At 38.5% G+C, this 23,840-nt stretch overlaps 1 protein-coding gene and 1 pseudogene across 2 annotated transcripts; one reads left to right on the top strand and one right to left on the bottom strand.

The window, feature by feature from the left end:
• Positions 1 to 7,287: 7,287 nt before the first annotated feature.
• Positions 7,288 to 8,820, bottom strand: LOC137963213 (heat shock 70 kDa protein 17-like; annotated as a pseudogene).
• A 4,812-nt stretch (positions 8,821 to 13,632) lies between these two features.
• On the top strand, positions 13,633 to 18,178 carry LOC137962758 (mitochondrial import inner membrane translocase subunit TIM44-2-like). 2 transcript variants are annotated; one of them, XM_068809807.1, is made up of 14 exons: positions 13,633 to 13,778; positions 13,956 to 14,062; positions 14,742 to 14,825; positions 14,954 to 15,029; positions 15,433 to 15,477; positions 15,574 to 16,014; positions 16,124 to 16,192; positions 16,278 to 16,342; positions 16,428 to 16,496; positions 16,577 to 16,649; positions 16,767 to 16,871; positions 17,485 to 17,556; positions 17,654 to 17,716; positions 17,796 to 18,178. In XM_068809807.1, exons 1-14 carry the CDS (start codon positions 13,704 to 13,706, stop codon positions 17,925 to 17,927), a joined length of 1,476 nt encoding a protein of 491 aa, XP_068665908.1. In that variant the 5' UTR covers positions 13,633 to 13,703; the 3' UTR covers positions 17,928 to 18,178. The 2 variants fall into 2 exon arrangements, with proteins under 2 accessions (XP_068665908.1, XP_068665909.1); XM_068809808.1 differs by lacking the exons at positions 13,633 to 13,778; positions 13,956 to 14,062 and having other exon boundaries at positions 14,743 to 14,825; positions 14,911 to 15,029.
• The last annotated feature ends 5,662 nt before the right edge of the window (positions 18,179 to 23,840 follow it).

The raw sequence follows: 23,840 nt of genomic DNA on the forward strand, positions 1-23,840 counted from the left end.
CAATTTCTTAATTTTCGTGAACAACAAGAGGCTAAAAATCTTATCTTTCCATGAAGAGCAACAGGTTTCTCAACCTCTTATCCACCAACAGCAAGGGGGCCATTAATCTCCCTTTTCCGAGTTCCATAAGAGGTTCTTATACCTCTTACCGAGAGTAGAAACACCTACCAATGTTGAACTCGTCTTTCACATTCTGGATTCACCACTCCCACGCCGAGTTACTAGATCCATGGCAAGGGACCATAACAATGTGATATTAGAGTAGGGTAACACGGGGGAACCCAGTAATGGGGAGTTAAAAGAAATGATGATCAGAGGGCAGAATGTGTAGGCAGAAAATGAGAGAAGGTTTGCTCTAATCATGGAGAAGTTGGAACAAGTTCCAAATATGAATCTTCAGATCGATAGACTCTCTGGTATGATGGGAAATATTACGGTTGGAAGGAACTCAACCCCAGAATAAAGAGGAGAGGACAACTCGCACAGTAGAGGGGGGGACCAGTTTGCAGGGTGCAATGCTTTCCCTACGCAGATTGGAAATTTCAACCAGGGAGGAACAACCATACCCAGGTATATAAAATTGGATTTTCCTACTTTTAATGGGTCAGACGACCCCTTGATTTGGTTACATAGGTACGAAAAAAATTTATCCACCAAAGAACATCAGAAATTGATAAGGTGGGACCGGCCGCCTTCCACATGCTCGATGAAGCACAACTTTGATTTCATCAAGTAGAGTTGGATAGATTGGTGCTGGATTGGGAATAATTCAAAGAATTATGCACTATATGGTTCGGTCATCCAATCCACAGCAACCCATTGGGGGATTTAATGTTGTTACGACAAACTGGGCCAATGGAACTATATCAAAAATAGTTCCAAGAAAAATTGGCCCGAGCCAGCCGGACGGTTTGAGTAGACCAGCAGGTCAATTTATTTACAGTCGGCCTTAATGAGTCTTTAAGGTTAGTGGTGGAGCTCCATGCACCTGTTGACTTGGCTCGAGCATTGGAAACAAGACAAAAAGTTCAAAATAGGAGGACAGTTTGGCAAGGCGATCAGAACACTTCCACTACTTGGCAAGGGAGGTGCAACACTTCCCCTCAGATAACTTTTCTAGCATGGCAATAGACCAAAAATAATCCAATTACTACTCTTGCAGCAGATACACGCCTCAGCAACCCACCCACCCAGTATATCACAAAATTAACAAGTTTGGAGATGGTTGACCGCAAGGCAAAGGACCTATGTTACAACTGTAATGAACCGTATAGGGCATGCCATCGGTGTAAATGGTTGTTCTGGCTCGAAGTCGATGAACTATTAGAACCGGAACTGAGTGATGATAATACTGAGGAAGATGCACCAGAAATCTCTCTGCGTGCCATTACCGGCCAAAAATCTGCCAAAACTATGCAAATCAGGACTTAGGTGATGGACTAGGAACTTGTCAGCCTCGAGGATTTGGGAAGTACACATAATTTTCTAGGTTTAACAGTTGTTCAACACCTTCAACTACAAATACTTCCCCCATGCAGCAACCATGGTTTTGGTTGCCAATGGAGAGAAAGTTCCTAGTTATGGCATCACAAAGCAATAAAATTTTCAATCGGTACGAATTTCTTTTATTTAGAATTTTTTGTCATAACTTTATCTGGATTCAATATGGTTTTGGATATTAAATGGTTGCACAGACCCTATTTTATGGGACTTTTCTACTTTAACTATGAGTTTTGCAATGGACGGACGCCAAGTACTGTTATAGGGCAGTCAAGTTGACAAGCCACATCACATTCATACCCTACACACAGAGGACAATCCAGACAGCACTGTAGAACATCTACTCGATGAATTCTCGGATTTGTTCCAAGAGACTTCAGGGTTGTCTCCCTTGAGGCATTGTGACCATCAGATCTATTTAAACCTTGGCCCAGATGTGGTGGTGGTTCGACCATACCGGTATCTACACCTCCAGAAAGATGAAATTGAAAGACAATGCCAAGCAATGCTGCAACAAGGCCTTATTCGTAGCAGTCATTCACCATTTTCTTCACCTGTCCTCCTTGTTAAGAAACATGATGGTACATGGCAATTTTGTGTCAATTATAGGGATTTGAATGCACAAACTGTCAAAGATAAGTTTCCTATTCCTATGGTGGAGGAGCTCCTTGATGAATTACATGGTTCATGGGTATTCACCAAATTGGATTTGCGGTCCAGCTACCATCAACTTCGTATGCATCCAGTTGACATCGAAAAAACTGCCTTCCGCACTCATCACGGCCATTTTTAATTTGTTGTGATGTCGTTTGGGTTATCCAACGCCCCATCCACTTTCCAGGCATTAATGAACAAGGTATTCCACAACTATCTACGCAAATTTGTACTTTTTTTATGATATACTCATTTACAGCAAGTTCGGCACTCAACATTTAGAGCATTTAAGATTGGAATTTCAATTTTTACGAGCACATCAACTATATTTAAAGAAATCTAAATGCTCTTTTGTGAAGTCACGTGTGGCCTATCTAGGCCATATTATTTCCCATGATAGGGTCACAGTTAATTTCGAGAAGATTCAAGCCATTTCTAAATGGCCGCAACCTACGAATAACTCTGCTTTGAGAGGGTTTTTGGGTTTAGCATAATACTACAGAAAATTCATCAAAAATGATGGGCCATTAGCAGCACCATTAACAAACCTCCTCAAGAAAAATTCCTTTATTTGGAATGATCAGACCACATAATCCTTCACTGATCTCAAATTAGCTCTTGCATCCGCACCAGTTCTGCTACTTCCAAATTTTGAGGAATTATTTGAGGTCGAGTGTGACGCCTCCGATGAGGGCTTTGGGGTTGTTCTATAGCAAAATTTTCATCCTATTGCATATTTCAGCAAGCAATTGGCATAACGTCATCACAAATTGCCACCATATGAACGCGACTTAATCAGATTGGCCAAAGATGTCCAACACTAGCGACCTTACTTATGGGACAGTGCATTTCTCATTCGCACTGATCATTACAGTTTTAAATATTTGCTTGAGCAGCACCTCACGACTTCTTCTCAACAATAATGGATTAGTAAATTGATGGGGTTCGACTTTTTAGTGGAATATCGCATCGAGTGATTAAACAAGGCGGTAGATGCCTTGTCACGACATTTGAAGAATCTATCATTTCTCTATGCCATCAGCTAGCCTCGTTTTCTTCTCTTAGACTTGGTTAAAGAGGAAAATTCCAACAATCTGGTCCTACAAGATCTGCACACAAAAATTACAGCTAGGGCAAGGAACTCTAGATGGTCAATTCAGGATTCTCTTATTTGCTAAAAAATGAGCTTATATGTACCCCACACTTCCGAGTTGGTTTCAGTCATCCTCTCTGCATACCATGACAACACTCATGAAGGCATACAGAAAACCATGCATCGCATTAGAGCATATTTTTATTGGCAGGCGATGAAGACCACCATTGCAGCATATGTCACAGCCTGCCCGGTATGTTAATGCAACAAGCCCGAACACTTAAGTCCACTGGGTCTTCTATAGCCTCTCGTACTCCCTACACAAGTTTGGGCTGATATCTCTATGGATTTCGTAGTAGGTCTTCCACAGTCCTCAGGCAAATCGGTATTATTTTTGGTGGTTTAGGATCGGTTCTCCAAGTATGCTCACTTTATTCCCATGGCACCCCCATCAACTGTATCCAGAGTGGCCTAGACTTCCTTGGGCATGTTGTCCATTTACATGACATCCAAGAATCGCTTGTCAGTGATCGTGATGCGGTCTTTACCAACACTTTTTGGCGGGAAATTTTTCTTCTATACAGCACCAAGCTGAAATTTTCCTCCTCCTATCACCCTCAATCAGACAGGCAAACCAAGGTGGTTAACTATACCATGGAGATGTATCTCCAATGCCTTTTGGGTCATCATCCTTAAACCTAGGTTCACTGGCTACCGTGGGTTGAATATTGTTACAACACTTCCTTCCACACAGCATTGCAGTCTACTCCCTTCCGAGTTCTATATGGAAGAGATCCTCGTTGGCTTCTCTCTTATACTCTGGGCTCCACCCGAGTGGACTCTATTGATCAAACACTCATTGAATGGGACTAGGTGCTACAGAATATTTCAAATCGCCTCCTCAAGGCACAAGTTCATATGAAGGATTTCTATGACAAGGGGCACAGGGATGTCTCATACAAGGAAGGGGACTACATTTGGTTATGCCTCCAACCTCACAGACAACACTCAATTGCTGGTCAACAACGTCATAAACTATCCCCAAAGTATTTTGGCCCTCTCACTATTATTTGGCAAGTGGGGCCGGTCACCTATCAATTGAAACTTCCCACCACGGCCATGCTTCATGATGTGTTTCATGTCTCCCTACTTAAACCCTTTCAGGGCTCACCCCCTCCTTCCACCCTGTCTCTTCCTCTGGTGGACAATGGATGGATTATCTTACTCTGGCCATGGTATTGCGTGCCCGCCTTATTCAAGACCAGTGGGAGATTCTAGTCCAATGGAAGGACACCAAACCCGTAGCTGCTGCATGGGAACAGTTGGACAACTTCAAGTAGGTCTACCCAACTTACAAGCATGAGGACAAACTCTTTCTCCAAGAGGGGGCAAATGTCGAGGACTCAATAGCTAACCGAGTCACCCAAAGGGGGCGCCATTGACTCACTGAGTTAATTGTTTTAGTTTCATAATTTATATTGCTTTTACGTTATATTTTTCATTAATTGTTTAAGGCAAGATGTCGTAGGGGCAGAATTGTAATTATTGAATCCTAAACTCTACTTGCGTCAAACCCTATTTAGGGGGCAGAGGACTAAAGAGAAGGCAAGTTTGATTTTAGATTAAACAGGGTTAAGAGTTCTCCTTGATGAGCTCTAGGGTTTGGAGTTCTCCTTGACGAGTTCGAGGTCCAGGTTCCCTCTTGAATCTGATTTCTCTCCTACCTCTCTTGTTCTCTACAATCTTACTGTGAGAGAAGAGATTCAATTTCTTCATTTTCGTGAACAGCAAGAGGCTAAAAATCCTATCTTTCTGTGAAGAGCAAGAGGCTTCTCAACCTCTCATCCACCAGCAGCAATGGGGCCATTAATCTCTCTTTTCTGAGTTCCGTAAGAGGTTCTTATACCTCTTACCGAGAGCAACAACACCTACTAGTGTTGAATTCGTCTTTCACATTCTGGATTCACCACTCCCACGACGAGTTACTAGATCCATGGCAAGGGACCATAACATTCAACTAGACAACTAATATTAAAAATACAATAAATGAGAGAAATATCATTTATTAATACAAACAAGTACAGAATTCAATAAGAAATCATAGACCCAATTACCATACCTGACATGAAGCGCCCTTGGTTTTTTAAGGTAAACCTTACTCTTTTCATAGTTAAATTTTTTGGTGGAATATCGAATAAATCTCTTAAAATGATGTAGGACCCCATTTACTCAAATTTTCATAAGAATTATAGATTTAGAGCATCATAAGGTACAAAATGCAAAAAGAAAAAGGAGGGGATGGAAGTTTTATTTGATATGTCCTTTTTTGGGCAAAGATGATTGATAATGAAATTGGTTGCAAGGGAAATAAGGTAAGAACCTCCTAAAATTTCAAGACAAGTTTAGTTCTTGTTTTTAAGATAGGAGTGAAAGAAAGTTTGGAGGTCAACTATTTTAAAAAAAATCATAATGTAACATCACTCTAAAGTGTAGATAGATACAGAACGTATAACATTGGATATGCATGATTTCTAATGGGTTATAGTTGTGTACTCAATATAGGGGCATAACTTGTAACCCCATGCCTCAACATTGATACATATCTAATGATACCCAAAAATATATATGAGGATACATACCAATGTTAGAAATTAGACGCCCTAATTCCAAACTAATGAGAACAATAATAATAAACAAGAAAGAAGGGAAAAACAAGCATGAAAAGCACAACAAGATTTATACAGGTTCGCTTCAGGGTGAGACTACGTCCTGTCTTCCACCGCTACAGTAATCCACTATGAAGATGAAATAATTTACAAGAGAAAGTGCACAGTTACATGTGTTTCTCTCTAATCTCTCGAGCTGCAACTCGAGATGCTCCTTGAATTAAGATGATTAAACCCTAAAAGTGGTACCCCTCAATTATAAAGAGAAAATTAGGGCATCCACGATATAAGAGTAAAATTCATAAACTACCTTTAATGAAATAACAGCTAATATATCGTGGACCGGGCAGGGCCTCCACCCCCCACACCCTCGGGAGGGGGGCGACACGATGACCTGACCGAGCAGGTTAATCTGCGACCAACTCAGCATAGGGCATTAATTAGGCTCCACAAGTTAACAACCAAAACTAGTTAAAGCCAGGGTTTTCCAACTCGGCCTCGAGACCCAGGTCAAACACATAAAAATCTGAGTCAACTTGTTTGAGTCAAATTAGGACTCATCGGCCCGATAGCCAAATTCAAGGTGAATGAGAAGGGACAAGTCCTTGTTATGGTCCCGGATCTGAGACATGGATTCATAGGGAGGAAGAACAGAAAGATGAAAATCAAGCCAAAGGGAAGCTTGATAACCCTAGGTTTGTTAAGGAGAACGCACACCCCTAAGCTCGTTGAGGAGAACTCAAAACCCTGTTTAACCCAAATCAATGCTTGCCTTTCTCATTACTCTTACCCCTTAAAAAGGGTTCACCCTTACAAGGTTTAAGATAAAATATTACAAAAATACCCCTATGGCCTATTAATTCTTTAAATAAAATAAAATAAAGTAAAATAAAGAAAAATAATTAAAATAAAAATTGTATTGCGTGCATAACATTACACCCCCTGGGAGATAGAGCTTGTCCTCAAACTCGAAGGTAGGGTCTGCTTGCCTGTGTCGACATTTCCATCCGCTCTCAAGTATCAACCGTGGTACTTGTGTCAGCCCTCTGGACTACAAAACTGGAGCATCCAACCAGAGAAGCAAATTTTTTTTTTGACATTGCCAGCTTCACTTGCTGTAGCATACCCCCAATATGGATAAGCAACTGAACAACAAGTTGAACGATCACCTGCACCAAACTGGTAACTTCTGCTTCGGCATTAACAACCTTTGTGGGATTTGCCCTAGCAGTTGCCTCATTGGCAAAATACAGCATGTCCCCGATAACCTCAGTCTTTGGACCCAGTCCATGTTCAACAAATTGTCCAGCATGCTCGACGAAAGTACCATGGTTGTAAGCACGGAGCATGATATCAAGATAACAACGTGGTCTACTACTTTGTCAAGATCCACCAATTCAAGGTTGCACCTTTGGTGAAACTTCTCGTCCATATCAAGAACATATGCAACACCCCACTCATCCCTGCAGCCAAGTTTCTTCCAGTTTTCCCACGTACTAGTACAGTACCACCTGTCATGTACTCACAACCATGATCTCCAACCCCTTCAACCATAGCTTTAGCCCCTGAGTTACGCACACAAAACCTCTTAGTAGTAGTTCCATTAAAATACGCCTCCCCTCCAGTTGCTCCATAGAGAGCAACATGACCAATGAGTATATTTTCCTTTGGATCACCAATCGATTTTAACATGTCCAATCGTTCCAAAAACTTAGTAGCAAAAGCATCTTCACCATCAATGTAGAGCCAATCTTGAATCTCATCAAGCTACTGGGAAAAGGTTTGACGTTCCTCCTCTAACGAAATCTTTTGAAATTCTTCAGAAGTGTCTAGCTTTTCTCTTGTGGCATAAATGTAGCTTTCCAGGTTATTCTTGAGTTCTGCTGTCCTCCTTCGATTTGCATCTTTCTTATCCAGTGCAGCCAATCTACTTTTAGCCTAAGAAATGGACTCCTTTGATAGAGAAATTTTGAGACCCAAATTTTTGTCTTCTATCTTTAGTGGGACTCTGAAGGTTCGCATCGTCAACTTTTTCTCCATGATGACACCATTGCCACTTGGCTCTTTGATAGGATTAGATGAACTATCTACAACAGATTATGTGCTCGGGTTTTCGTTGCCAAAAGTTGTACTATTGTCAGGGCTAGCTTCAAGTGATATGTCTGGTGTAGTACTGGTTGAATTCTCCATAGTAAAAGTTTTAATTGGATCATCAACCCACTCTGAGATCTCAATAACAACCTCTGCACGATCAAAAGAGACTACTCCACTTCTGCTCTTAGAAAAGTGCGTATTTGCCTTGATTAGGGAAGACAAATTGTTGGATGAATATGTCTCACTAGCATCTGACGGTCCAGAAACAACATAATGATCAATTTTTTTCTGAAGGAACCTCCCGAGGTAATTCATTGGCATTCTCAAAATCCTTGTTGGGCTTAATAGACCTAAACATCTTACTGGGGAGTTTTTTCATTCTTGGTACCAATAGCTGTTTCGAGTTCTCATCTTTTAAGAGATCTAGACCATCCAATTTCATTATGATCCCATAAGAAGAACCATCAATTATCCCTAGTTTACGGTTGAACTTGATTCCATCACTTAAATTTGCAGCATGAAGAGCTGCCCCAAGTACGATTGCTTCATTTGCATCAAGGTTCTTGTCCAAATCCCTCCTCCCAAGAAATTCATGAAGTTAGCCTACAACTTAGGCACACGAGTTGCACCACCTATCAACTCTACAACATATAGCTCATCAACCCTCAAACCAGAATGTGGAAGCACTTCTTTTATAGGAACAAGAGGTTGCTCCCACATATCAGCACAGAGTTCTTCAAATTTTTCACGAGAGATCAAGCCCCTAAAATCATGATCATTTGTTATGGTTCCATCAATAGAAAAATCATTCATCCACAGAATTATCTCACCCCTGCCCTGAATACCCCACAAAATTTAATCACCAAAAGTCACCCCTGGTTGAAGAATTTTGACAAACAGTGGTCGAACAACATACAAATCATCCAAAAAAATTAACACAACTTTTTGAAATGGACTATTACAATTGGAAAAATGACCCGAAACAACCCCACTGTTGTTGTATTCATTCACCACAATAGAATACGTCCCCTGCCCCTGTACAAATTTTTTTTTGACGGGAAACATAGGTAAGGCCCTCTGTTGTCTGAATTTTAAGATGGCCATGATTCTAGAAAGAGTAATTATTCTCTTTGGTGTTACCGACCAGTCAACAACATCACGTTGAGGTTTTAATTCGAACAACTCCCAAGCATTAGGAGCCCCATTGGAGCATGGAGAAATAGGTTCATATACAGAGAGGGTTACACACTTCACTGTTAGAAAGTGTGAAACAACAATTGCATACCTGATTATGTGCCTAGCAACCACAAATGGAAGTCCGTTTACAGCACCACTATCAGGGGAGCCATCTTGTTGAAGCCGTTTCAATTCAAAATCCTCTGGACGAGACCTCTCTTCTTCTGCCAGGGCCACGATTTCTACTTCGAAATCGAAATCTCTAGATTTTTTTGCTTGTCATTTCGGATGAGCTGTCAATGTTGAAGAAATGATATTGCTGTGTAGAAAATTTTCATGCTCCTTGCCAACGTCGAGCCTGACTTGTTGCCGACGACGAACAACAGAAAGGTGTGGCCAAAATTTAGAACCTTTCTGCTCAACAACGAACAAGTCTTTTGGTTCCGCTACAGTAGAGTCGGTCTTCGGATTTGAGGTCGCCAAATCGTCTAGTTCCGTTTTTTGAGTCACCAGTGGAAGACGTATGGCTTTCGGTGAGAAGGGGGTTGTGGAATACCCCTCCGATTTCCAAAAATCGGGGTCAACGCCATCTGATTGCAGAAGGTCAGAGTCCGAATTCTGATTTGTGTCATTCTGGGAGATTTTCATGGTTCTCGGTTTCAGATTTGAGGTCGCACCCAAATTGTCCACAACGACTTCGGCTGGTGAACAATAGGACAACGATTTCCTTGTTTGGGAAATTTTTAATTTTTTGGCCTGTGGCTTGTCTTCCCATTCCAGACAGCGTCTGTTGCCTTTCCTTTTGTGAATTTTTCGTGCTCAGAGATTTGAGGTTGTATGACCTTTTCTACGGTGACAGCGAGTTGTTCCCTTGCAGAAATTTCTCGTCTACGCATTCCTTCACGTATTTCTTCCAATAAATCGAGTATGGCAATACATTTTTCTCGGAACAAAGAATCACTCATTGTGTTCCCGCTCTGATACCAGTTGTTATGGTCCCGGATCTGACACATGGATTCGTAGGGAGGAAGAAGAGAGATGAAAATCAAGCCAAAGGGAAGCTTGATAACCCTAGATTCGTTAAGGAGAACGTACACCCCTGAGCTCGTTGAGGATAACTCAAAACCCTGTTTAACCTAAATCAATGTTTGCCTTTCTCATTACTCTTACCTCTTAAATAGGGTTCACCCTTACAAAGTTTAAGATAAAATATTACAAAAATACCCATATAAATAGAATATTCCAAAAATACCCCTATGGCCTATTAATTCTTTAACTGAAATAAAATAAAGTAAATTAAAAAAATAATTAAAATAATAATGTTATTGTGTGCATAACAGTCCCTCCCTTCCACTAGGTGAGTAAAAAAACCATGTTTTTTATTCATCGAGTTGACTCATAACTCAAACGAGTTGGACTAGATTTTGAATTGGGAAAGTTGAGTCGAAGGGAAAGACTTGACCCTTTTGTTGCAACCTACTTTCTTCTAACTTGTCGTAAGTTCTGCCACCAAAGTGGTGAGTCTAGCCACCAAATTAACGAGTCCCAACTTGACTTGATCAATCCAACTTGAATTTTTGTGTGAGTCTCTTGAATCTGAACCAGATCTTGTCCAAGTCAGAAAACCCTCTTTAAAACTTAAGTAGTTTTATTTTAATTAATTTGTTTTAAACTTGAATAAATGCAATTTAAGGTGTGGTAACTAGATTCACCAAGTTATATGTTCATAACAATGTTCCACGTGTTCAAGTTAATCGCTCATAGGGGTGGACATCAGGTTGGATTCCATGTGGAACTTGACCCGATAGGAACCAAAAACCTCAATTTCGGGTTTCTGATTTAACCCTATGGTTTGAGGATGGGGTTGCGAAAAAATCCGTCAAGATTCGAGTCTGGGACAAGTTTTTCCAAATCCAAACCAAACCTAGCCCACATACGAGACAAAGATAGAAAACAAAGTTGAGATAGGGCGGGTTTATAGGAACAATGCGGGGCGGGGTTACATGACAATTATTGAGTCGGGGTCAGATTTGTCGATTCGGGTTTTTTGAAGTTTGGGTTTCAAGGTCGGAGATTGGGTTCAAGTTTCTAGGTGCGGGATTGGGTTCAGATCCTGGTTTTGGTAAACTTGACTCCAACCCCATCTATGCCCACCCCTAAACGCTTGGGCTCTTAGGGGTGTTAGTGCACTTATATGGGGGAATGGAAATAGAAAGTGAATCACTTTTTCATGTTAGTGTGCTCGATGGAAAGAGTATTGGAAAGTACTTTCTTGTGTTAGTGCACAAAATGGAAATTGTAGTGGAAACAAGAGAGTGAGTTACTTTTATAATATACCTAAAAAAATATAATTAATTTTATAATTAGTAATTCAATATAATATTTAAATGTATTAACATAATAAATAATTAAATAGGGTATTTATTAATAAATTAAGATAGATTGTAGTTTAGTCTAAATTAATACAATAATTACTAGTTCAAATTAAATTATTAATTTAATTAATTATAAAATATAGAAAACTTAAACAAAAATGTTTACTTTTATAATGTCTGGATACTTGATCAAATTCTTATTTTAAAAATATCTTAATTGTCACTCTTAAATTAGTAATTTAATATAGTATTAATTGTAATAAATATAATAAATAAATAATATATGGTATTTTATTAATAACATGGGATATATTTTATTAAATAGTATAAGAAGTCAAGGTTTCCTTTTTGTTTTCAGTCTCTTCCCTCTATCAGTGGCCGAATCGCCATGATCTATCCTCTACAACTCTTACATAGATTATACCAATATTTGAATCGACTAATTTTACCCCGAGAAAATCGCCATGCCTCGACAGTAACTGAAATCAATCCCTCATGATCTCTTTCTTTTACTTTCTCGGTCTTCCTTCTTCAACAACCACCGATCCGCCTCCGACAATGGCCTTGGTGATTGCACACGCGGGCAGTCGGAATCTCAATTCTAGCAACAGAATCATTAGCCGTCGCCATTGTCTCATCGGGTTGACCATCTTGCTTTTCTATCGGGTAGGAGAGAAGGTGGCTGGGGTAAAGAGATAATGCGAGAGGATAGGGTTCAGCGAGATAACTGATAGGAAGGCATCGAGGGCATGTCAAGAGGGTGATAGGAGGTACCACGATGACATGGAAAAGAGCGTAATATTGAGAGAGACGAGAGAGATGAGGGTTGGAATGTAGAGTACGTCGCGAGAGAAGAGGATGCAGAGAGCGTCAAGGGAGCGAGTGAAAGTTAATGAACTAGGTGAACCATTGGAATTCACTTTCACTCGTTTTACACTATAGCGAGTGAAAATGAATTATATAGTTAATTGACTTTCACTTTCCCTCATGCACTTTCACTTTCCCAGCACTAACTTGTCCTTTCACTCTTCCACTAAACCATAGCCGGCTCATAAATCTAGGGGTAGTATAGTCAAGATACGAAATTCTTATGGTTGTAATTTGTGTTCACATATGTTTCTGTAAATGAGACATGATCTGATTCTTAAAAAGTTTCTAGATTGCAGTAAAAAAGAAAAAAGAAACTCCTTAATTGACCAATATCACACATAAGAAATAAATGAGTTTGATTACTATATTCAGCTATGTACAACATATTATATATAAAACTATAGATATTTTAAAAGAAAATGTTTTGGTTATATTTTTCATGAAGACGAACACTGAAACTGTTTTCTAGTGTAATTGAATTCGTCTACCCTAACATCTAGCTTGAATTTAACATCTAACTTGAATTTAAATGTTGAATTAGATAATTTACTTGAATTTAAAATTGAACTTTTAAGTTGAACGAAACGTGCACTCACCCCCCTGAAATTAAGAACGGCCGGGAGGAGTACGCTTCGCTAACCCTCTTTGCCATTTCTCCGAAAATCTCTTCTCTGCGTCGATAACTCCAGTTCTCCCCGTTCCTGCTGCCCCCTCGCTCTCTCCGGCTTCTGACTTCTCTCTCAAGGTACGCTCTATGCTCTCTCAGTCTATCTCAGCTCTCCAGTGTTGTCCCTTCTCTTTTTGTCAGCCTCTATCTTTCTAAATCCTTTCTCCATCCCCTCCATCTTTCTCTCTAGTGTAATTCTCTCTCGGCCTCTCGGTTCTCATCTTTGGTTGTAATTTTGCATCTTTCCTTTCTTTCGCGTGTCTTTCGACTATTTAGTTTCTGAAATTTTATTTTGAGTTTTCAGGGTACGGAACTATCCGAATTGAGATATTATCCGACGGATTGGATATTCGAATCTCGGATAGTCTATATTTTATTTTCCGGATTTCTGATGTCCGGATACTTGAACACGGATAGGATTGTGCCAAACCTTGTCCGATTGTGATCCGTTACACCCTACCGGTTACATCAATATCTTGTGAACCCCAACGCCCTAATCATTTGCAAAAAATTTCCCCTTTCAGAATCAGATGTTTCCTTCACATTAGCGGCGGCAAAATTTAAAAAATTGTCGGCGAACAATAGTCTAAGTACGGGTAGAATCTCTGATGGGTAGTAGAAAGTTGGTTCGAGATTTTTTTCTCTCAAAGCAAATCCGTTTGCTTCGTCTTCCTTCTCAACAGGTAGGACTTGAAATTCGTGTTCCATGACAATAGTTCTTTTTCTGTATTTTCATGAAGGAAACGGGACTTTTTAATGTCTATGAATGCTTTTCATTTAAATAAATATTTAAAGAATTGTTAAATGGGGTTTAGAAGATGATTTTTCTCCCTCCTGTTTGTGGCTGATTGTCATTATAGGCCGTGGATATGCGGAGGCGTGTAGTTGGAGTGAACGGTTTCGCAGTTTCTCGTCGCTTCAGCCTTTTCAATGACTTCTCTCAGAAATTGAAAGGAGAAGCTAGAAGGTACAAGAGAAATCTTCATGTCGTTTTGAGAAGGAAAACATATTTGAGACGACTTGTGTGTTATTTGTATTGGCAAGCCTTAATTAGTGAAAAAAGCGTGTTTTTCTGTCATCATCTGCTACAATTGATTTTTGTCTCTCGTTGATATGATTACTCGTCAAATTGGTTATCTTTAGTACTTTTTTCTCTCTTTGGATATGGTTATTTCTGTGCACTGAAGTACTGCTTTCCTTTCTTCCTTTCGTTTTTGTTTTTTATGTTTGGTGATTGAAGATGTCTATTGTCAGCTTTTCCTCCGAAGAGTTTCTCCGCGTGTCTACCTGCATAATATTTGGCTTTGGATTCTAGTCAAAACACTCTTAGCTCATTTCTTTTTTTTACCTTGTTGTATTGGCGAGTATCTATCTATACTTGACCAGTAACACATTTTTTGGCAATGTTTCATGTTTTTGGTAATGCTAATTGTCAGTTTTATTATATAAACATTTTGGATGTATTTTTCTTTGTCCCTTCGTTCTCTGTTTAAATAAGCAATGTAAACCGTTCAGGCCAGAGATTTTATATAGTAAAAAAGCAATGTAACACTCCCTTTATGTTTAATTCTGAGATCCTTATTTGAATCTTTTTATGTCTATCTTTATTTGAACTTAAATTGTTTGAGTTTGGTTCTTGACTATAGTAATCAGGAGTTCCAACAGTCTATGAAGGAGTTGAAGGAGAAGACTGAAGAACTAAAAAGTGTCAAAGAAGATCTCAAAAATAGGTACAAATGGATATAATCCACTCTTTGGTTGCCCTTTTTTCTTTCCTAGGAGTAGGTTGAGACATACTGCTGTATGTCAAGGCAGGAGGCCCTGATTTTGGAGAGATGGTGACCTGGCGAATATGCAGAACGAAGCAGACAACTGAGCAGCTGTACAAGCATGTTGATGGCGTTTGGACTGAAGCTGAGGCTACAGCAAGGAAAGTAAGTTTACCATGTCTGGATTTTTCTTCTAGTCTTCTTATTTGGTTCTGACATTTTCGTTTGGTGGTTACTTCTGTGGTATGGTCTTGTGAGGAGGGTACATACCATCTGGGGCTATAATAGGGATGCATTGGTTTAGTGGGCTCTACCAGTGTCATTCTTTTAGTTGCAATCCATGCTCTCTGTTTGAAAGCTTCTGAGTGAATGCATGTGGTCCAAAGTTTCTCTGGCTGGACTAGTATACTCATCTTATTGTTGCTCGTCGAAGTGAAAACATGTGTTTCTCTAAATATCAAATAGCCTGAGGTGTTTACTGGGTTAGTGTTTTTCGAAAGAGCTGGTATTGCATTCCAAGATTGTTTCCACTTCTGTTATGCTCAGATATCTTCATTTTGTACCGCAGGTTTCTGCTAATGTGAAAGAGAAATTATCAGTCAGTGCTGTGGAGGTGACCTTAAATATTTTCATTTAAGTTTATGACTACCAATACCTTTGAATGTTTTTTCTTCTCTTTTTGCTCTAAACTTTCTTAACCGTAATTTAGGTGAAAGAGACCTTTGGATTTGGCAAACAAGATAACTCAGATTCCCCTGGTACAATTACTTCCCATGCAGAAGCAAGAGGTGGAAGGCATTCCACATCTGAACCAGGCAATTCTCTGAATTCAGGGTCTTCCAGCAGCAATAAGGATTCAGCCGGAAGTTTCGAAACACTGTATGACAGATTTAAGTCAAATTTTTCTTCTGTTCCTCCAAGTGTTTCTTCGGCTTTTCAAAAAATGAAGGATGTTAAAGTCGTTGAGTTGGCAAAGATGGGTTATGATATAGTGAAAGATGAACTGAGTGGTAAACCAAATAAGAGAAGACGATATCCTGGGCCTTCTGCTTCTACATCCAAAGAAGGCACGAGTACAAAAACTGATATGGTGGTGGTACCAAAAAAGGAATCACCCTGGAGAAAGAAGTGGGAAACGCTCAAAGAGAAGGTAAGGGCATGCAAATCCAGTTTAACTTTTGTTGAGTCTAACAGGACGGTGTGAACTTTTCAGTTAATTTCTGCTTTACTTCAATTTATATTTGCCTTTTTCTTTGCAGATGCAAGGCCATCCTGCTTATAAGCGCATAAGCGGTTTTAGTGAACCAGTTGTGACAAAGGGCCAGGAGGTGAATATTTTTTATTTTGCCTATTAAATTGAGAATAAGTGTGGTATTTTGTTGTTTATTGTGAACCTTATTATTTGGTTGACAGATAGCTGAGGACGTGCGAGAGAGATGGGAGACAAGTGATAATCCAGTAGTTCACAAAATTCAAGAGTATGGTTCTTCTTCATCTTCATCTTCTTCTTATTGCTTGACTTGTTACTGTAAATACTAATGTTGCCTGGCTTGCTTTTGGCAGCTTGAATGAAACTGTTTTTGGAGAAACAGCAGCTGCATTATCTTTTAAGGAAATACGTCGGCGAGACCCGTAAGCTTATCACAAGATTTCTTATTCTTTATATTTGAACGTAGTGACCTTTTCTAATTCAATGGGGCTTTGTGTGATAGGTCTTTTTCTTTACCGGAGTTTGTTACTGAGGTGCAGGAAATGATTAAGCCTACAGTTACTGCTTATTTGAAGGTAAACACAAACTTTTAAGGATGAAATTGAAGTAGTTCTTCTCAAATTCTTTCTGCAGTAATTTGATTTCATTGGGATCCCTTCTAGTGATTTCAGAGAAATTTTATATGTTTGCAGGGCGACATTGAGGCACTGAAAAGGCACTGTAGTCGAGAAGTGATTGAGAGATGTGCAGCAGAGCACAAAGCTTACGAAAGCAACAATATCTTTTTTGATAACAAGGTAGTTTTATTGGGAATGGGCTCCTAGGGTGATATTTTGCTTAAAATGAGAAAGTAGCAAGATATTATTTTTTGGTTTATCTCTCTAGTGAGCCGATTTACCTTTGCATCTTAATAATTTTTTTTTTCTTATCTTTGTGGATATTTGTGCCAAAGAGAATGGGAGAAATTCTATTTTCTATGCCCAAATGATATGTCCAAAAGTTGCTTGCTTTGCTAGCTTTAGAAACAGGGGAAGATCCCCATTACCTATCTCATTAAGAGGAAGTAATTCTGGTGTTTACTTCCTGTAAGACAAGGCTAATTTTTTGCATGTGAAACGTTCTGTAAATGACATCCTTGTCGAAGCAGCAATATGATTGAACATCTTGTTCTGGTGCTTCAAACAAGAGCAGAGTATGTGGGTCACTTAGTTAGAGCATGCGGATGAAGTTCTTTTGCATTTCGGCTTTCAATCACGACTATTTTTATGTGTGTGCTGATGATTCTTTAAATACTTGTACAGATTACATGAATTTGTTATAATCAGATTTTGAGTTGAAACCGCAATTTCATAGTTGCTGCTTGTGAAAACTTTCTGTCTCTAATATCTTGCACAAATTTTGGTGATGTAGATTTTACATATATCAGACATTGAAGTTAGAGAAACCAAACTAATGGGAGACAGTCCGATCATAATAGTAGCTGTGAGCATTTTATTTATGCTTGATTCTGTCTTAACACATTCTAAGCAAGCCTGGGAGCTTATCTTTGACATATATCCCATCTTCCAAATTGCTGCAGTTCCAAACACAGCAGATCTACTGTGTGCGTGACAGAGAGGGTTTAGTGAGGGAGGGCGGACAGGTATATAAACATAAATCTTGTTCTGCATTTACACATTCTAGTATTAGGAGCTGAGAAACTGTTGGCACTTTTTGTCCAGGATACAATACACACTGTATATTATGCATGGGCTATGCAGCAAGTTGCTCCGGAAGAGCTCGGAGAAGGGGCATACTACCCTATCTGGAGGCTCAGAGAAATGCAGCAGCTGGGAGTCGGGGCCCTCATTTAGTTTCACCCTACTCGTATCGGAGTAAGTGTTATGATCTTTGGAGTACCAGATAATCTATTTCCAATTTTGTTTTGAGGGGAATAAGCTAATTTAATGTTAAAGATAGTTTGAGGAATTCGTGACTAATTTCTTCTCGATGGATCATAATCTCCATTGCAGTTATACTGAAACAATAGAGTGTGCATTTTTTGCTTACAATCTGACCTTTTTTCTTAATCATGAAAGCTCCTACTGTTACAGGAAAACAATATATGGGAAAATTCCTTTATTTTGATAATTTCTCAATTGGAGAATAAATTTTCTGATAGGTTTTTATTTATCATTGTTTTTTATTGGAGATTAGAAAATTTATTTGTCGTCCTTTGATGGTTTTTTTATGCATTTACAAGATTAAATTTTTCGGTTTTTGAGTAAAATCTTTTACTACTTGTGGTTGTTTTAGCTGGGATAGGAGATTCTTCATCCTAACTCTCAGGACTTAGGTTGCATGGAAAGTTCAGTAAATAAAAAAAAAGTCAAAAACATAAAATTAAGAAGCATTAAACTAATATTTTATTATTCTTTTTACCTTTTTTTTATTAATGATAACTATTTTTGTTTTTATTAATACTATAATATTTTTTATAGTTTCTACGAAAGTTGGTTAGAAAGAATATTTTATAATAGAAAAATTACCCTTGAAAAATAATTTCCCGGTCATTGAGTTCGTCTGACTACGGATGATTGTAGTGACGGTATTCTTGTACTCTGTTCTTGTCATGCAAAATTTATCCGTCACCCACTTTGGGTAAAAGGTATAGTTCACGTATGTAAATGTAAAAATAAATAAATGAACCGTACACACGAATATACAAAAGTATGAGAAAACATTTAAAAGCATATCAATAGCATAAAAAGGTTGCAAAACATACATATACATACATAATATATATATATATATATATATATATATATATCAGGTACGAGATTATAATAAGAAAAATACAAAAAATTAATCCCGACTGTTTGATCTTCATCAACGGTGGAGACGAAAGGCCGCACTCTTCTTCTATTCTTTCCCTCTTCTCATTTCTTGCCTAACCCATCGCTCACCCGTTCCTGTTCGCCTGATTCCCTTTTGATGAGCCTCGCCGTCGTCTTCCTCTTCCTTGCCGTCACCGCTCATGCCTAGTGGCGCCTAATCCTTTCTTCGTTCTTTCATTCTGTTTTTTCTCTTCCATCAATGCTTCTCCTAAGTCTTCATCGCCATCTCTGGTGACACCACCGTCGCTGTCTGGTTGCCATTCCATTGGAAGGTACACACCAGGCTTAATCAAACTTGTACCTTACTAATTTATTTATTTATTTTGCAAAGTTCTGTTAGAGAACAGAAAGATTATTTGGCTATTGCTTCGTCTGCTTAAATTTTGATTTTACTTTGTTTGCTTCATTCTTTTTAGAATAATAGTTGGTTTAGGGAGGTCTCTTAGTGTTTCCTACTGTTTACTCAATTGATATAGTGACAATAGGAAACACTTATTACAATAAGCTGGAGAAGTCTATGGCAATTTTCAATGTTTTCATTAACTTCATCCAAGTACGCTTTAGAAAGGTAAACTTCTTTTATTTGATAGAAATTATGTACTACTAAAATATGTTCATTAGATTGTGTATTGAGTGCAAAGATAAGGAGGGAAGAGAAGGAAATTAAATAACCGAAAAGAAAAATGAACAAGAAGAAACCCCATATACGTGGGAAAGCTAAAATGTCTTTGGCTTGGCCATTGAGGTCCGGTTGGCTACTTTGGACTCCTTGGGGTTGGTCATGTTTATTTTCTACGTGGGTCCAGATTTGAACTCAAAAATTAAATACTTGATAATTAAAGGTAATGATTAAGTCCATAAATAATTGACCTAGGATATTTTCTAGACTAAGTACGTGTTTGGTTGTTCGATTAGGACCTAATTTTAGAATTTGTATGTAGTTAATTAATTTGAAGGCTCTTCCATACTTAGAGGGATTGAAATTACACAATCATCTCTAGTTATAGATTGTGAGAGTAGGACCTGGTTGTCACAAACATCGTTTGAATTTCAATAACAAAAACACAGACTAGTTGAGATTCGAATTCAGATCCTTTTGGAACATCTTAGTCTAACTTTTTATATGTAAGGCAATTGGGATCTATGCAATGGGTACTTATAGGAAGGTAGTAGGAAGGTAAAAGGATAGCCCTTTGCCTATGTCAGGGGAGTAATTGCTTGAGAGTGGTCTCCTCGCGTGAGTGGTTCCCATAGAGCTCTTTTATGATAAAAAAAACCCTATGCGACTCCATGGAAGCCATAAATATGAACTCAATAATATAAGTACTTGAATCCTTTTGTCACCCAAGTAAATAGTAATGTTGCTAATGAACTCCCACATATACTAGATAAGTTATACATAGATCGATTCCCATAAAAAATGCTTTTAAGCATTTTGTTAAGTACGCTTGTTCATTCACACGAGCTGGAAGAACCTCATTTCAATCTTTCTTTCTTCTTACATTTTTTGTAGAAAAAAATTAAGTTGCCAACAATTAAAATGAAGTACAAATCACTTAGGCCCTATTAGTGCCTTCTATAGGAAAAACTAGAAAAATATTTCTAGGCAGAAATACATTTCCTGGATTCATTGGTACCCCATTTTCCCTAAAAATGCATATCTGCTAGAAATCCTTACCTAAAATCGAATGATGTTCCAGGTATGGATTTCCAGCCATGAGATGTTGGAAAGCTACTACATGGAAAAACATCGGGCCGACCTTGGTCGACCTAATTTTTCTTCTAGCGATGTTGTCTTCCTCTCCTTGACGCCCTCTTCTCCTGACGCTCTCTGCTCCTCTCAAATCTCTCTTCCCATTATCAGTCTGCAGGTAATACTCTCTCCCTCTCCTCCGTCTCCTCTCCACCGGTTGCCCCCTCTTTTATGATCTCCCTTCTGTTTCAATCGTGCAATTAATCTTTTTACGAGGAAGGCACTTCGATTTAAAGAGATCATGGCAAAGAAATGGAGAGACCCAAAAGAGAGTATTTTGATTTTGTCTATGTCCGACGAAAGAGAGAGTCTTCAGGGTTGCCCCTCGTTTGTCTCCCTTTCTCCCTCTCAAGGGAGAAATTTAGCCAACCAAAAAAATAAATCCCTGAGAATTTGAAAAGAGATAGAGAATGGGAGCAAGACATTTTGTCCCTTCTATCCCTCTTCTCTACCATGGTTTCTCTCTCTCTCCCGGTTTTACCCCTCCCTGAGAATTTGTAAACAGAGAGAGAAATGGGCTGCTTCATTCTGTTTGATTCTTGAATCCTATATGGATCCAGTTGGGATACCCGCGATACTGAGTTGCATGTTGTTTTAATCTCTATCTTTTTTCTTAAATAACATTATTTTTGCACTATTCAAATGTTGTAATCTCTATCTATTTCCCTAATTCAAGGTTAACTTCATTTACCACTATTGGAAGACACCTCAAATGGCATCATGGTAATATGTGTTAGGAATTAAACGCCCTAATTCCAAACTAATGAGAGAAATAATAATAAACGTGAAAGAAGGAAAAAACAAGCATGCAAAAGCACAACAAGATTTATGCAGGTTTGCTTCAAGGTGAAACTACGTTCTGTCTTCCACCGCTATAGTAATCCATTATAAAGATGAAATAATTTACTAGATAAATCACACACTTACAGGTGTTTTTCTCTAACCTCTCGAGTTGTAACTCAAGATGCTCCTTGGATTAAGATCATAAAACCCTAATAGCGGCTCCCCCCAATTTAAAGAGAAAGAGCTAGGGCAACCGCATTATAAGAGTGAAATCCCAAACCGTCCTTAATAAAACAACAATCAATATATCGTGGATTGGACGGGGGCTCCGCCACTGCACCATTGGGAGGGAGCTTCTTGCCCCCTTCCAACCCATATAGTGACCTAAGGTCGATCCACGACCAACTTAACAATATGCGTGCCCATGTCAAGGAGGTGGCATAAAAGGGTAAATAAGTGCTCTTCTCGTAGGATGACACAAAGGTATAATTATGTAAGATGATGTATGTTTACTTATTTCATTTTCTTTTGAAAGCTTGTGTCTCTAAGGGCATTGTAGACATTGTAACACCCTCTCATAAACTATAAATAGAGGTTCTAGGTAATGGGTAGAGTGTCAAGTCTTCCCCTCTTCTCTCAAATTCTTACCTAGCTTCTCTCTTCTCCCAAGCTCTCTTGACCTCCATCTCTCTTTAGCCTTCTCTCTTCTTCCCTCTTCTCTTCCTTCTTCCTCTATTTTTTTCCCTCTTCTTCTTCCCCTCCTCTCTCTCACCCTCTTCTCGAGGACCTTATCATGGAATCCTAAATCCAACATGGTATCAAAGCATTGGTTATAGGATATCGACATTAAGGTGGTGATTAAGAGGTTTTTATCTAGCTTCATGTATTTGTGCTGGTGAAGCAAAAGCTCAACAAGAAGATAAGTGATTTTTTTTCTCCTTCATGAGATTTTTTTGATAATGTCTTTACCTTATCAAGAGGTTTACTGATTGTTAGTCCATTGGATAAAAGATTCGTGGTTCATCTCATGCATAAAAATTTTTTGTGCTCGATTTATTTTTCATTCAAAAGAATGCTCGGTTTGAGCTTATGTTGGATTATCATAAGTTGAATTTTCTCTCTTAGTGAAACATATGTTGGATGGAGTTTTTATTGTCATCTTGATATATATGAGTATTACCATGATCAAAGTATGATTAAATTCGTTCAAGACTAGTTTATATTGCTATTTGCATGTTTTACTCTCTAAAGAGCTAGGTAGAGGTTGATTTTCTGGTAACCGAGAGAAGTTATTTTTGAAAAAGGTCCTGGCTTCTTCTTGCAGGATTTTTTTATCCTTGATATCTTCCATTGGCGATGTTCTCCTTTGGAGTACATTACCCAAAAAAATCAAGGAGAAAAGATAAGATTTGGCTGTGATTTCAATCACAAATCTGACACACTTGCATAGAAGGAAAAAATTTCCTTCCTCCATAAAGCTGACACCTTAAAGATTGTGATCATGTCTTGCTGTGATTGATCTATTCAAGGCTTTATCTATTGATTTATTGTCTGAAATTTCATCCTAAATCAGTTAGGAAAACAAAAGGCAAGTCAAAGATTGTGATATTATCTTGCTAGTTGGCACAAGTGCCATAGAAGGGAAGTTTCCTTCTTTAAGAAAAACTTCTAAGTTGTCAAGCATCTCTTGAGATTTCTCTTATTGGTATAATTTCTTCTTAATTAAGAAAGATTGTGAACCAATTTTATAAGATTTGGATGAGCATGAGGAGTTAAAAAAATCAGATATTACATGCTTGGTTTGGCTTGAAATCAATGCTTGGCTTAGTTTTTTGGCTTGGTTCTTCTTCACTTCTTGGTTGGGTCAATTGGTTTGGTTCAAATTGATAAACCAAGTTTTTCGAATATTTCCTAGTGATGGGTGAAGATTATGTGAATATCAATGGCAAAGGTGATTTGCTAAAGATTACCACAATACCCTTAGAGGGTTAGCAAATTACTTGAGTTGGGCTTAGACGGTTAAGAGATTCATGATCACTAGATATCTCTTATGACATTTGTCTAAACCATCTCCACCCATAGATGAAGATGATAGTTCATATGTCAAATGGCATAAGAATGACATACTTGTTATTAGTTGGTTCATTAACATCATGAAGGAAAATGTGACTAACAATGTTGTCCACCTTGAGATCGCATGACAGATATGGGACACTTGCTTCAAGTTGTATTCAAGCATCGAAAGTTTACAAAAATTATATGATGTATTTCAGAATATGTTTACTACCAAACAAAGAGAGAACCTGCATGAGTTATTCGCTAGATTCAAAGGGTTGATTCAGGAATGGAAACTT

The sequence above is a fragment of the Aristolochia californica genome, unplaced genomic scaffold (genome assembly GCF_029961685.1).
Source record: "Aristolochia californica isolate CCGP_79_NKW_82.1479 unplaced genomic scaffold, dmAriCali1.0.hap1 SCAF_4, whole genome shotgun sequence".
Classification (NCBI taxonomy): Eukaryota; Viridiplantae; Streptophyta; class Magnoliopsida; order Piperales; family Aristolochiaceae; genus Aristolochia; species Aristolochia californica.